General features: G+C 37.3%; 1 protein-coding gene across 2 annotated transcripts in view; it reads right to left on the bottom strand.

The window, feature by feature from the left end:
• The window catches only part of Taf15 (TATA-box binding protein associated factor 15), a 32219-nt gene that overhangs the window by 515 nt on the left and 17915 nt on the right, over positions 1-13789 (bottom strand). For both annotated transcript variants that reach the window (XM_027426451.2, XM_035447398.1), the window contains exons 8-15: positions 9113-9147; positions 8482-8514; positions 6988-7097; positions 4690-4819; positions 3388-3480; positions 1851-1932; positions 1656-1744; positions 987-1530 (exon numbers count right to left, since the gene is read on the bottom strand). In XM_027426451.2, coding sequence (XP_027282252.1) covers positions 987-1530; positions 1656-1744; positions 1851-1932; positions 3388-3480; positions 4690-4819; positions 6988-7097; positions 8482-8514; positions 9113-9147 — 1116 coding nt within the window. The remainder of the gene's footprint in view (positions 1-986; positions 1531-1655; positions 1745-1850; positions 1933-3387; positions 3481-4689; positions 4820-6987; positions 7098-8481; positions 8515-9112; positions 9148-13789) is intronic.

Genomic DNA, 13789 nt, shown 5'->3' with positions numbered 1-13789 from the left:
GGGTCTCTTCATAGCCCTGGCTGTCCTAGAACTCACTACATTAACCGAGATGGTCTCAAACTCAAACTCAAACTCAAAAAAAAAAAAAAAAGCAAGCAAGCAAACAAATCTAATGCATCACCTTAAGACTTACAAAGTTTCTTAAAAAGGCTTTGCTATCTATCAACTCTAGTAATTTTCCACCTAGACCAAGGACTATAAAAACACTGTAAATACTTCCAATTATCTACTATGCCAATTATCCAAATATCTACCATGCCACAAAACTGTGGCATAGTAGAATAAGCAAACCTTTAAAATTCACATTTCATGTATAAGTTCTATATCTGTCACTTACTATGTATGTATCTCAGAAAAGTTACTAAATGTTTGACTTTGTTAGGAGACTGACAAAAGGACCAGAACTAAAGTTGTATAAAGACATCCTACAGTATTTGCCACACAAAAGTTTATAATTAGGCTATTAATAATACCTAACAACTATACAATGCTTTCTATGGGCAAGCAACTGTTACAATCTCATAAAACTCTACAAATTAGATATTATTTGCTCCACTGTACAGTGAGACTACTGATACTTTTAAGGGTAATATAACCTGCCTAAGGTCACATTAAGATGTGGAGCAGAAGCCAGGCAGTTTGACACTACAATATGTAAGTACTATACTAATTCTCACTAGCTTATACTACCTCCAGCAATATAAGGAACAAGTGCAGGGTTTGAAAATCCTCCAAGACACTCTTAATTTAAATATTATCAAGTTATCTCTTCATCCCAATTTTCTCTAGCCATGAGAAAAGTAAAAAAATCTATTTATTAATTTGCAAAATAAAACTAAAACTTGAAATTATTAAGAAGAGAACTAAACATTTTCCCAAAAGATATCAATAGTTAAAGAAGGGGAAAAAAAAACCCACAAAATGGCTTGAACCCTAAAACCTGGAAGCAGTGAAGCAAGAGTTCACAAGTACATTTGAATACTCACCTTCCTCCCATTTTGCCTCCATAGCCACCTCGGTCTCCTCCATAGCCACCACCTCGGTCTCCTCCATAACCCCCACCTCGGTCTCCTCCATAGCCACCACCACTTCGGTCTCCTCCGTAGCCTCCACTGCTGCCACCACCACCACCACGGTCTCCTCCATAGCCTCCCCGGCTTCGGTCTCCTCCATATCCTCCTCGATCCCCTCCATAGCCTCCTCGATCCCCTCCATAGCCACCTCGATCACCTCCATAACCACCTCGATCTCCTCCATAGCCTCCCCCTCGGTCTCCACCATAACCACCTCTGTCTCCTCCATAGCCGCCACCTCTGTCTCCTCCATAGCCACCTCCTCGGTCTCCACCATAGCCACCACCTCGGTCTCCACCATAGCCACCCCCACTTCTATCTGTACCATAGCTGCCACCACTTCTGTCTCCACCATAACCACCCCCACTTCTGTCTCCACTGTAGCCACCTCGGTCTCCACCTCTGCCCCCACGGCCTCTGTAGCCCCTTTCTCCACCGTAGCCTCTCCCCCGGAAATCTGCAAGGTAAAATTACAAACCATTAAGACCATTATTAATAATGCAAAGCCTCCCCAATGCTAGTTAGAAGACAAGCATCTTATACATGCAGTTAAAGGACTAACTAAAGAAAGAACTGGCCTACCTCCTCCTGAGGGACGAGAGTCCTCTGGTCTAGGCTCATTGCACTGATTGCAGGAATTCCTTCGAGCAAAGTTCATATTTCCACATGACCTGAAGGAGGGAAATAAAGTATTCCTGAGTTTCCAATAAACCCAGAATCCTTCCTTATACCCTCCAACTACATCTATACACCCACCAAAGTAAATGGCATACTTACGGATTAGGGCAAACCCAGTCCCCATTCTTAGGGTCTCCACCTCGACCCTGAAAACCTCCACGGCCTCTATATCCTCCACGGCCTGGGAACAAGACAGAAGTGAGAAATCAGCAGCAGACATTAACAATATACAGGAAAAACACAAGATGAAAGAAATAAAAGAATAAAGTACCCATTAATACCTGGACAGGCCCCTTCAAAATTAATTTCCATTACAGCAAGACTAATTCTTGGAGGTTCCACTTACGAAATACAGCAAACATTAAGAATGGACCTGGTATGCATTACAATATAAATACTATAGTAAAAATCCTTCAAAGTCTGCTTTCAAAATAGTCAACATAGTTTGAGAACCTAAGTTACAAAAATTAAGTAGTAGATTCCAAAGTTGAGGAAATGGACCCAATATTTAAAAAATCAAGAAGCTGCATTGGGGAGTTTAAAATTGGGTCAGCTCTGGCAGTAAGACTTGGCAGCAAAGGACTTGCTCTAGGCCTGAAAACCTGAGTTTGTACATGTGCCCACACAAATAAATGTTTTTAGAAAGTTAGACCAACTACCTAACTAGGCTTCATTTAGACAATTGTTCCAGAGCTCCTTTAACATTGCTGTAAGAGCACTGCAAAGGCATATTTCTACAACCTTTCCAACCACTTTCTTAACTACTAGAACATCCTCCTTTTCAGATGAAAGGCAGGAGACTTGAAGAGATGCCTCAGTGGTTTACAGCACTAGGTGCTCTTGCAGATCAGGGTCTGATTCCCAGTACCCACATCGTAGATCACAACCATCTGTAACTCCAGTTCTAGGGGAATGCAACAGCCCTTTCTGGCATCCTTGGCACTAGGCATTGACATGGTGCATATACATACATGCAAGCAAACCACTTATGCAAAAGTCAAAAGCCAAAAGCCTGAGGGTGGTGGTAGAGGGATGGTAAGAAGCAGGTGGATCTCTGAGTTGAGGCCAGCCTGGTCTAGAGAACAAGGTCCAAGATAGCTAAGCTACACAGAAGAAACACTGTCTTAAAATATAATATATAAAAAAATATAAAAAAATAAAATTTATGGGGCTGGAGAGATAGCTCAGTGGTTAAGAGCAGTGGCTGCGATTCCAGAGGTCCTGAGTTCAATTCCTAGCAACCACATGGTGGCTTAAACCATCTACAGTGGGATCTGATGCCCTCTTCTGACATGCAGATAGAGCACTTATATACATGAAATACATAAATAATTTTTTTTTGTTTGTTTTTTTGAGACAGGGTTTCTCTGTGGCTTTGGCGGCTGTCCTGGAACTAGCTCTTGTAGACCAGGATGGTCTCAAACTCAGAGATTTGCCTGCCTCTGCCTCCCGAGTGCTGGAGTTAAAGGCAGCGCCACCACCGCCTGGCCAATAAATAATATTTTTAAAATAAAAAAGGATAGCAAGCAGTTCTATGCAAGCAAGGACAGAACAGACACAAATTCAAACTCTGTGCATAGCATTTGGGCCTTCTTATTTATTTACATGGTGCTGGGAGTCAATGTAAGTATCATACCTCGTCGTCCACCTCCACTTCCACCACCTCTCATGAATTCAGGCCTTCTGGTAGCAAACGAGACTTTAATGATGTTTCCATGGAATTCTTTTCCTAAGAAGGAAAAACAGTTTCTGAGGCTGAGCAAGGTGGTACATACCTATAATTTCAACACTCAAGAGGCTGAGGCAAGAGGATCACTGAGATTTTGAGGTCCTGGCTTCAGCTAGACCATTAAGACCCTTTCTCCAAAAGAAAAGGAGGGAAGGGAAGAAGGCTACAATGCCACACTATACCTCTACCTCCGCCCCACAAAAAAAAAAAAAGACCATCTTGACTATTTTTAGTTTCAGAAGAATAATAAACACATCCCTGCAGAAACTCATACTAGTGCTCTGTGTTCCAAACAGTCCAATAGTGCTAAAATATACTCTATTCAACACAACAGATCTTACATGGGGAGATAGCTGTTTCTTACTAAACTTAAAGACAAAAAAAAAAAAAAAAAGAAAAGAAAAAAGAAAAATTTTAATAGTAAGTGCAGGTAAATTTGTTTTCCAGTATTGAAACTGAACCCAAGGCCCAATGCAAACACTCTACATAGCACTGAGCTATACTCCTAATTGCTGTTTAATATTTTATATACAGATCGAATTTGTAGAACTTTCAACTTTATATATATATATTTGTATATGGGCTTCCTAGTGTGCTTATAATTTAAACAAACAGGTTGGGGAGCAAGGTTGAGGCTCAGATTTGAATGTGAAATTGTCCACAACAGGTCATGTTAGAACACTTGGTCCTCAGCTTGTGGCTCTGTTTTGGAAAGTTGTAGTATGTTTTGAACAAGGTACCTAGCTGGCAGATGTCAAATAAGCCTACTTTCTATATCTGTATCAGGGTTAGAATTAATGTGCAAGGTAAGATTAAGGAAACACTATAAACAAGCAAATACACTGTTCATCTCATTTCTACAAGCACATAAAAGCACAAGTTTGTATTCTTGACCCCTTTTAAACAGGAAAATAACCATTATCTCACAGAATATGTTTTGACTTCCAGAGTGGAAAGACAGCACTTCTGAAGTATATGAATGGAGCTAGAGAAATACTAAGCAGTTAGGAGCACTGGCTGCTCCTCTAGGGCCCTGGTTTGATTCTCAGCACCCACATAGTAGCTATCTATACCTCCATTTCCACAGGATGTGATATACTCTTTTGGCATCCAAAGGCACCAGTTAAGCAAATGTCTGTATGCACAGACATACATGCAGACACAACACCCAAACACATATATAATTTGAAATATATGAATGAAGCATACCATCAAACCAATCAATGGCCGCCTTAGCTGATGGAGGGTCATCAAATGATACTGTTGCTTCCCCCTTTGGCTTTCCCGTGTCTTTGTCTGTGTAAAGATTTATCATTGGTTTTCCAGTCTTTTTGTTAGTCTAAGAAAAAAAAATGACCAAATTGGTGTTGCATTTCAGGAATAAGTATCATTCAGGCAGATTTTTTTCAAAGATTATTTTTAATTATTTGTATATATGTATGTATATATGCAGTGTGCATATGAGAGTTCAAGTCCCTTCAGAAACTGGAACCATTAGTTTCCCTGTAGCTCAAACTACAGGACGGGGTAAGCAGCACAAACAAGGGTACTGAAAACAAACTCAGGTCCTCTGGAAGAACAGTACATGCTCTTCACAGTTGAGCCATCTCTCCAACCAGGTAAAGATTTTCTTAAAAGGCATCCACACATTCATACTACAAAATAGTATATACTTAATTTAAAAATGAAGTTATCTGTAGGTGTGGGCAATGAAAACTTTCCATGCTACAGTTAAGTGAAAACAAACTATAAAAATCTTGTAAGGAGCCAAGTGTTGTGGTACATGCCTTTAATCCCAGTACTTTGGAGGCAGAGGCAAGGTTCAACCTTAGAGTCTGAGACCAGCTTGAGTCTACCTAGTGAATTCCACAACAGCCAGGACTTTAAAAAGTCTATTATGGGCTAACGCATGTATGTGAGGATCTGGATCCCACTTCCAGGACCAGCAAAAACAAAACAGCAAAAAAAAAAAACCCTAAAACAAAAAAACCAAAACAAACAAACCCCTAAAAAATCGTATGCTTTTTATGTGTAATTTATTTAAACACATAAAAATCATAGATTTTTATGTGATTAATGTTTCATAAAAAATACGTATTTTGTAAAACATTTCAAGGCCAGGAAGTATCTTTCAAAAAAAGCAATACATTGGGCTTTGGCTGAGATGATGGTCGTTCACACCTTTAATTGGGGGGGGGGGCGCAAGAGTCAGGTGGATCTCTATGAGTTCGAGGCCAGTCTGGTCTACAGAGTGAGGTCTAGAACAGGCTCAAAAGCTACAGAGAAACGCTGTCTTGAAATACTAAAAAAAAAAAGTGTGGCCAGCCACAGTGTCTTGCCTCTCTAATCCCAGTACTCAGGAGGTTAAAGCAGATAAATTGTGCCTGGGCACAACAGAAACCCCATCACAAAACAATAAAACAAAAAACAAAAAACTATGACCTTGCCGGGCTTTTAATCCCAGCACTCGGAAGGCAGAGGCAGGCAGATCTCTGAGTTCGAGGCCAGTCTGGTCTCCAGAGCAAGTGCCAGGATAGGCTCCAAAGCTACACAGAGAAACCCTGTCTGGAAAAACCAAAAAAAGAAAAACAAACAAACAAACAAAAAAAAACTATGACCTTGTATGTGTTTCACGTATAAATTTAAAAAGCAACAACAACAAACCCCAATAATTCCTCAACAAGGAAAACAACCAAAACAAGGAATAATGAATGCGATAATGTCAACCAAGTATTTTTTTTTTTTTACCTAACCCTGCTCTAAAGGCTGCTTTTCAGTTCAAGATGAGAAGTCCATGCACAAAATTAAGTGACAACTAAATGAACAACATAACAATAACAAACCAGTTACAAGATAGTGGACTAATACAGTACAGACATTAAGCATAAAAAGAAATTAGTAATAACTTTAGTTTGCATATATTGGCATTTCAGAATCCAGGAATGAAGCTTAAGCACAGGCAGAGAAAGATAAACATGAATAAGAAATAAAATGTACTTAGTGTGCTCCTTAGTTTGGGGTTTTTTTTGGCGAGTGGGGGGGGGGTAAATGACTCTAGCTACAGTCATCAGGTAAGAGGAATCTCAACTGAGAAAATGTTTCCATCAGATTGGTCGATGACTGATGTAAGAGGGCTCATCCCACTGGAGGATTTGCAGGTAGTCCTGGGTAGTATAAGAAAGCAGGCTGAGCAAACAAACCATGGAGAGCAAGCAAGTAGTATTGCTCCATGGTCACTAATTCCTGCCCTGACTTCCCTCAATGATGGATTTTGATAAGCCAAATAAAATAAACCCTTTCCTTTCCAAGTTTCTTTTGGTCAAAAATAGTCTATCACAGCAACAGAAATCTAAATAAGACACTTAGCAAAGGTCTATAAACATGGGGGAGCACATGCCTTATAAGATTTAGATAATGCTTACTACAGTATACAGACTCACAATGGGATGCATGTACCCTAATTAGAATATCAATTAGGAAATCTTCAATGTGACACTTTTTACTTACCTTGATAATTCCTATTTGCTTAAAGAACTCTCCTACTTGATCTGTAGACACACCCTCCCCAAGTCCTTGCACAAAGATTGTGTTGTTATCTGAATTATCAGATTCTGAATCTAAGGAGAAAAAATTACAATCAATTTCATGTACAAATTCCTTGGTTTTACTACTCCTGTTCAGTAATCAAAACCATTTATTGACTAGTATTAGGTTGCTTGTAAGCCCCAATAGAAGGACCAATATGAAATCTTATATAAACATGCAAAGTATTCATAGAAGTTGTATGGAAAATCAATTCTTACAATAAAACTTCAGGTAAAATGCAGGTTACACTCTGAAATACATACAGACAAATTAAGGGAGAGGCTAAAAGTATTGCTCTTCAGATCCAGGACTAAAGCTCATGAAGAGATGAAGAAAGTTAATTAGCACACCTTTCTCTGAAGAACTTTCAATTGCATATAGTCAATTGAATGACTAATCAATACTTTTAAAACTAGTACAAAATTCCCCCAATCTGGACATTTGACTTTCAAGCCAGCCAGCCAAGCATAATTGCTGGTTTCCCATTCACTGCAAAAAAAAAAAGCCTTGTATATATCAGAAGGTAAGAGCACCTGGTACACACACCTTACCTTACACGCACACTTTTGGATTAGTACAACAAAGTAAGAAAGTTGTATAAAAATTCAGTCCATCAAGGGATAATTCAGAAATTGCCATCCATATAGAATACTTTGGCATCTTAATAAAAACAAAAGTTCTGATTTCAATATATATTAAATATTTTTTACTCAAATAGATTTTAACCTCTAAGCCATAACTTTTAAAATGCTCCAAAAGCAAATCTACAGCCTTGAAGTCATCTAAAAATGAAAAGCCACATAAAATTAGTGCCTTCTACCCAAAGAAAGACATGAACTTAAATTTCTTATGCTCGCTAAAACTACCAATCTAATGTAAGAACCTTTTATTACTATCTTTTTTTTTTTTTTTTTTTTTTTTGGTTTTTCGAGACAGGGTTTCTCTGTGTAGCCCTGGTTGTTCTAGAACTCACTCTAGAACAGGCTGTTTTCAAACTCAGAGATCCGCCTGCCTGTGCCTCAGAATGCTGATATTAAATGCATGCACCACCACTCCCCAGCTGAAAGTTTTTTAAACACAGCATTTTTTTTTATCTCTGTGTTGCTAAGATAGCAAACTTCTCTTAAATTGGACTGTATTAATGCTAGTAACAGCAAAAATGTGAATGTTTCTTCAAATAAGAAAAAGCATTAATACAGAACAGCACAAACATAGCAATTTCTCTAGCAAGCTTTCTAATCAGACACCCTAAATTTTTATTTTTGGTATTTTTTTTAGTAATCAAATTGCCCAGATCTGGCAGCATCATTAAATTAACTCTCCCTCTAGTATTTTCTCCTCCAAACACATTTTCCTCTTTAAGGGGTGGAAAACTGACATTTTGTAACTGCAAAACCAAACTATCAAGAATCTTACCAGCATCTGGTCTGGATCCATAATCCCTGTGGCCTACGAGAGAAGAAAAGACAAGGCTGTCTAAGGCAATTCTTTTGAAATTGAAGACGGTAATAACCAAGCATGTAAAGTCAATACTTACAAATCACTGAAAGTCAACCATCACAGGTTTATAAAATAACTACTTAAGCAATTTTTATTATCAAAAGTTTAAGAAATCGAGATGAATGTCAACATTTCCTTAAACTTGTCCAAGATGGTACCCACCACTTTTGTCATTATTCTTGTATCACTTTTGTCAAGCACTGATTGTAAAGACTAATTGGAAACCCCTAATAATTTAAAAACACCATGTCAACTACCTTTATAAAAGAAAAAAACCTACTGTCAAAACCCAGTGGAATCCTCATTCATTGGTCACAGACTCTTTCATGCAAATGCACTGTGTAGAAACCTACTGGACTATTTGAGATTAGTTTTGGCTTTTAATATTTACTTTGATATAAACATGTATACAGAGTATTTTTTAATGCACACAACACACCAGCCTCAACAAAGTAAGAAAGGGCTTAGACTGCATCTTCGAGATATTGGTGGCTTTTAGATTTATATAGCATTTCCACTGAAACATTTTGGGATACTCAGCACTTACCACCAAAATTTTTGAAGCCACCGCGGTCACCACCACTGCAGAGGAAAAATTGAAGAAATGATTTCTTCCTTAAGTCTCTAATGTGCTGAGCCCTGGGCTCAATCTACACTTAACTGTCACAAGTAGAGTGCCCAGGAAAATAGTAGCACTACTAACTTTCCAGTAAATTCCATTTCAGAGTTCAATGATTCAATCTAAGGGTTTTCTCTAGGATTTATTTCTACAAGATGTCTTTTTGCATTAATTATAATATATTTTTTATGTTTAAAAAAAGAAAGGCACTTCCCAACCCCAAGCCAAAAGACATACTACTCAAACCATAACTTAAAAAGCATGAAGAATGTGAAATTGGAGCAAGTATTCTTTTCCAAGGTGTATTTTTAAAATACAGGAAAAAGCTAAAAGACCAGAGATAATAAAAAGCAAAGTTAGACTTTGATAGCAGAACAGGAAAGGTAAAACCTGAGTATAGATTCTGCTCTGATATTAAATTATGGGTTTTATGAGATGAGCTTCTTTAAAATGATACATAAATTTAAACAAAAATAAGCCTGAATGAAAGTAGCCTTAACATTTGAATTTTTTGAGAAAAATTGATAAAATGAGGGTAAAACCAGCTTAACTCAAAACTGTTTTTCTCCATTATCCATTATAATATAACATCTTTTCATAGCACAGCTGAGGTTCAATGCTGCCAAATGCTCTAGTATCAAAGCAACAGAATATGTTAGAGAATGCAAATACTCCAACATTGTAGCTGCCCATAAAATGACTTTATTTGGTAAATTTACAGTGTCACTTAAGTTAATGATCCTTATGCACACAGCTTTATGTAGCAAATCTAAGCAGCTCATACTAATAAAGAAATTAAAATATTCTATTTATCCCAGAAGTCTGTTTCTTTTGACTGAAATACATAATTCTAAAATGTAGGTGCTGATAAATAACACAAAATTTCCTGATAATAACTGATTTGCTGCTCATCTTATGATGCTAGAAGTTATCTGCTTACAAATTTCTGCTCTGGTGATTACCCAACTCTAGAAGGCTTTTCTGAATCATCCAGTGAAAATGACTAAATGAGAAAGCTTTCTCTTTTATATTTTATTACCCAGACATAAAGATATTTTGCCTTGTAATCAACTTAGGTACAGATACATGTGTTTTAATTTGCTTTTGTGTAAATCACAGAAAACCTTTCTAGCAGAAGAATAAGATTATTTCAGGGCTATGGAGACAATATTAAACTGAAGTCCTTCATAGATACAGCTTTGTATTTGAAATTACTATTTCAGCACAGTACCTACGTCTTCCCTATACTTTAAATAATAGGTATATCACTGCTACCTCTGTAAGAAAGAGAAGCTAGTCATTTTCATTTTGAGACAGGATCTTAATAATGATCCTGAATTTGCTATGTACATAAAAATGACCTTGAATTTTTCCTCAAGTGCATTTGCCATGAAAGGCCCAATAAAGCTGAGGTCAAACTGTTGGGGAAAAAAAAGTTTCCTTTCTTTTGCAGTATTGGGATTGAACATAGAGCTTTATGCTTGCGTGAGCATATTCCAAGCCGCTTGAAAATATTAGAAGCCAAGGTTCCCTCAAAAATAAACTTCATAATCCCAAGAAGAATTATTGAAAATTTCAAGCCCACATTTCTTAAAAATTGTTTGATGTTTAATATCTTTATTCTCTTAGATATGGTGCACCAATGTATGTGTATATGCAGCTGTGCCTGGATGTGGAGGCCAGACATCTATTAAGAGTCTTCTACTGTTCACCACCTTGTATTTTAAGATAGGATTTTTCACTGAAACTGAAGTTCATGGATCAGCTAGAATGGCTGGCTACTCAGCCAGCACTGAGATTATAGGTGTATGTCATCATGCCATTTTAGGAGGTTAAGATGTTTAAGATGAACGCCAAGACTTTTATAAGGAAACTAGAGGCTATGCGCTCATAAGATATATCCTAACTGCTTTGTTGTCAACAAAACTGCTGATTTGGCCCACAATTTAAGGAAAATATGCAATTTTATACATCAGGTAGACTCATTCCCATGCTGGCCAACAATGTAACTTTGAACAATTTTGGTGATGGTGGTTGTTTTTGAGACAGGGTCTCTCTACATAGCCCTAGCTGTCATGAACTTACTCTATAGACCAGGCTGGCCTCAAAGTCAGAGATTCACCTGCCTCTGACTCCCAAGTGCTGAGATTAAAGGTGTGCACCATTGTGTGGCATGGCTGAACAACAACAAAAGGCAGAGGTGACTCACTGGTTAAGAACACTTGCTACTTTCAGAGACCCAAATTTGGTTTCCCAGCACCCATGTTAAGCAGTTGCATACAACTGCCTAAAACTCTAGCTCCAGAGGATCCAATAACCTCTTGTGTCTGCAGACAACCCGTATGGCAAATATTTACAGATAATCACAAATAAATACAAAAATTTTTAAAGATGCATCCTCTAAAAGGATATATAAAAACATTAAGGTTGAGTGTACTTCTTTACAGAACTCAGTTCTATATCCTTTCTATTCAAAGGGTTATCACAAGCATAAATATAGCTTAAAAGAGATTCTCAGAAAAATTCAGGCCCTCAGTCTCCATACAATGACAATTTGCATTTCATTAAGAGCCCCTGGTAAATCATATGTATATTTAAATCTGAGAAGTACTAATCTAAATGTTTACCTTACATTCAAATGACATTCAACCATTTTTTCTCAAGTAAATTTTTTATTAATTGTATTTCATTCCCTTTACTAAGAAATTTATTGTATTAACTCCAGAAATAGACCTCAATGAGTATTCACTAGTACTAAAGGAGATATTCCTGTGGCAAATGTTTCTTTCAAACCCGCAGTTAAGTTACAAAGTTTTCCTTCCACATATTAAGGTCTCATTAGCAAATTAAGACAGAAAGATATTTCAACAGCTGAGTCAAGATGCTGCAAATTTGTTTTCAATCCCAGAAATAGAAGTAAACATGTACACAAAAGAATTCCCAAGACTATTTTAAGGTAAAGTAGTAGAGATATGTATAAGACATATACATCTTCAACTTAATTGGCTGAGTATCCCTACATAAGGAAACTTAAAGAGATGGGTCTTCCAAATTCAAAACCAAAAGCAAAGAGGACTCTAGGGTAGACTGTGAAAGTTTCATGTATTATTGTCATATATTTAGAAAAGGCAGATTCATAAGAAAAGAAAAAGAAACCTGGGGTTGGAAAGATGGCTCGGTGATTGAGAGCACTAGCTACTCTTCCAAAGTATCATATTCAATTACCAGTACCCACATGACTCACAGCCATCTGTAACTCCAGTCCTAAGGGATCCAACACCCTCTTCTGGCCTTCATGGGCAATGCATGCATGCAGTGTATAAGCATACATGCAGATAGAATATGCATACATATAAAATAAAAAGTTAAAAAAAAATTGAAGGAGAATTTTGAGTTTTTCTTTCCTCCCAAGACAGGGTTTCTTTGTGTAACAGCCCTGGCAGTCCATGAACTTGCTTTGTAGACTAGGCTGGCCTTGAATTCACAGAGATCCGCCCATCTCTGCCTCTGGGATTAAAACCAGCTTAGGTTTTTATTTTAGGGGCTTGTATTGTTTTCTTGCTTGAAGGCAGAGTTTCCTACTTTATATAACTTGGATCAGCCTAGTACAAGGGGACCCAAGCTGGCTTCAAATTCATGGCAATGCTCCCAAGTACTGGGACTAATAACAACATAAGCCATCACATTAAGCTCTCAATTTATTATTTAAAAAACAAAAACAAAAACAAAACAAATAAAAAACCCAGCAACTACATGTTTCTAAAGTTCTCAGGAAGTCACAGGATGATGCAGAAATACTACCACACCACCAATTTATCAGCACTAGGAAATAAAGCCAGAACAATGTTGCTAAGTTATCCAGTCTATAGCTCAAGCTCTAGATTCTTCTGCCTTTACCTCCCAAGTAGAGGGACTTAGGTACGAACTGGGCTGCAGGAATCTTTTATCTTAGAAAACTCACTTAGAAAAGGGGCTTAGCTAAAAAGCAATAAAAGAATTTAAAACCTTGCACTGTGCTTGAGTTTCCATACTAATAAGTCTAGAACATACATTTTGGGAGTGGGAGTAAAAGAACAACAATATCATATGTGAATGATTGAATAAATTTGGTATCATTCTTAAGAGTCTGCTTGACTTCCCTCCATATCCTATATGTGTGGCAAAAAGGCTTTTAGAATCAAGATTTATAAATTAACTTCAAGAAGACAAGAATCTTCTCTTTGTAGAGCTATAATGTCCAATATATAGTTAATATCTGCACAAGTGCTTAAAATGTAGGTAGACTAAAATGCAATGACCTCTAAATATCAAAAATGAAATGAAGTCCTAGTTCTAGCATCATAGCTTATCTATTACATTGTATATTTTAGAAGCACTGGGTTAAATAAAGTATATTAAACTGATTTCACTGATGTTTCACTGTTTCCTCTTTCTTTGGCAGTTCTGGAAACTGAACCCAAGAGACTATATAGCTCTGGGCTTTCTGTTTTCTTTTCAATGTGGCTACTAGGAAATTTAAAACAGCATATATAGTTCAAACTTACGACCCACAGTTTTCTATGAAGTAAGTGCTGTTCTAAACTACAGCTAGACCATATATAGTCT

This window comes from Cricetulus griseus, chromosome 7, assembly GCF_003668045.3.
Source record: "Cricetulus griseus strain 17A/GY chromosome 7, alternate assembly CriGri-PICRH-1.0, whole genome shotgun sequence".
Taxonomy (NCBI): Eukaryota; Metazoa; Chordata; class Mammalia; order Rodentia; family Cricetidae; genus Cricetulus; species Cricetulus griseus.
This window is presented reverse-complemented; position numbering and strand designations above follow the sequence as displayed.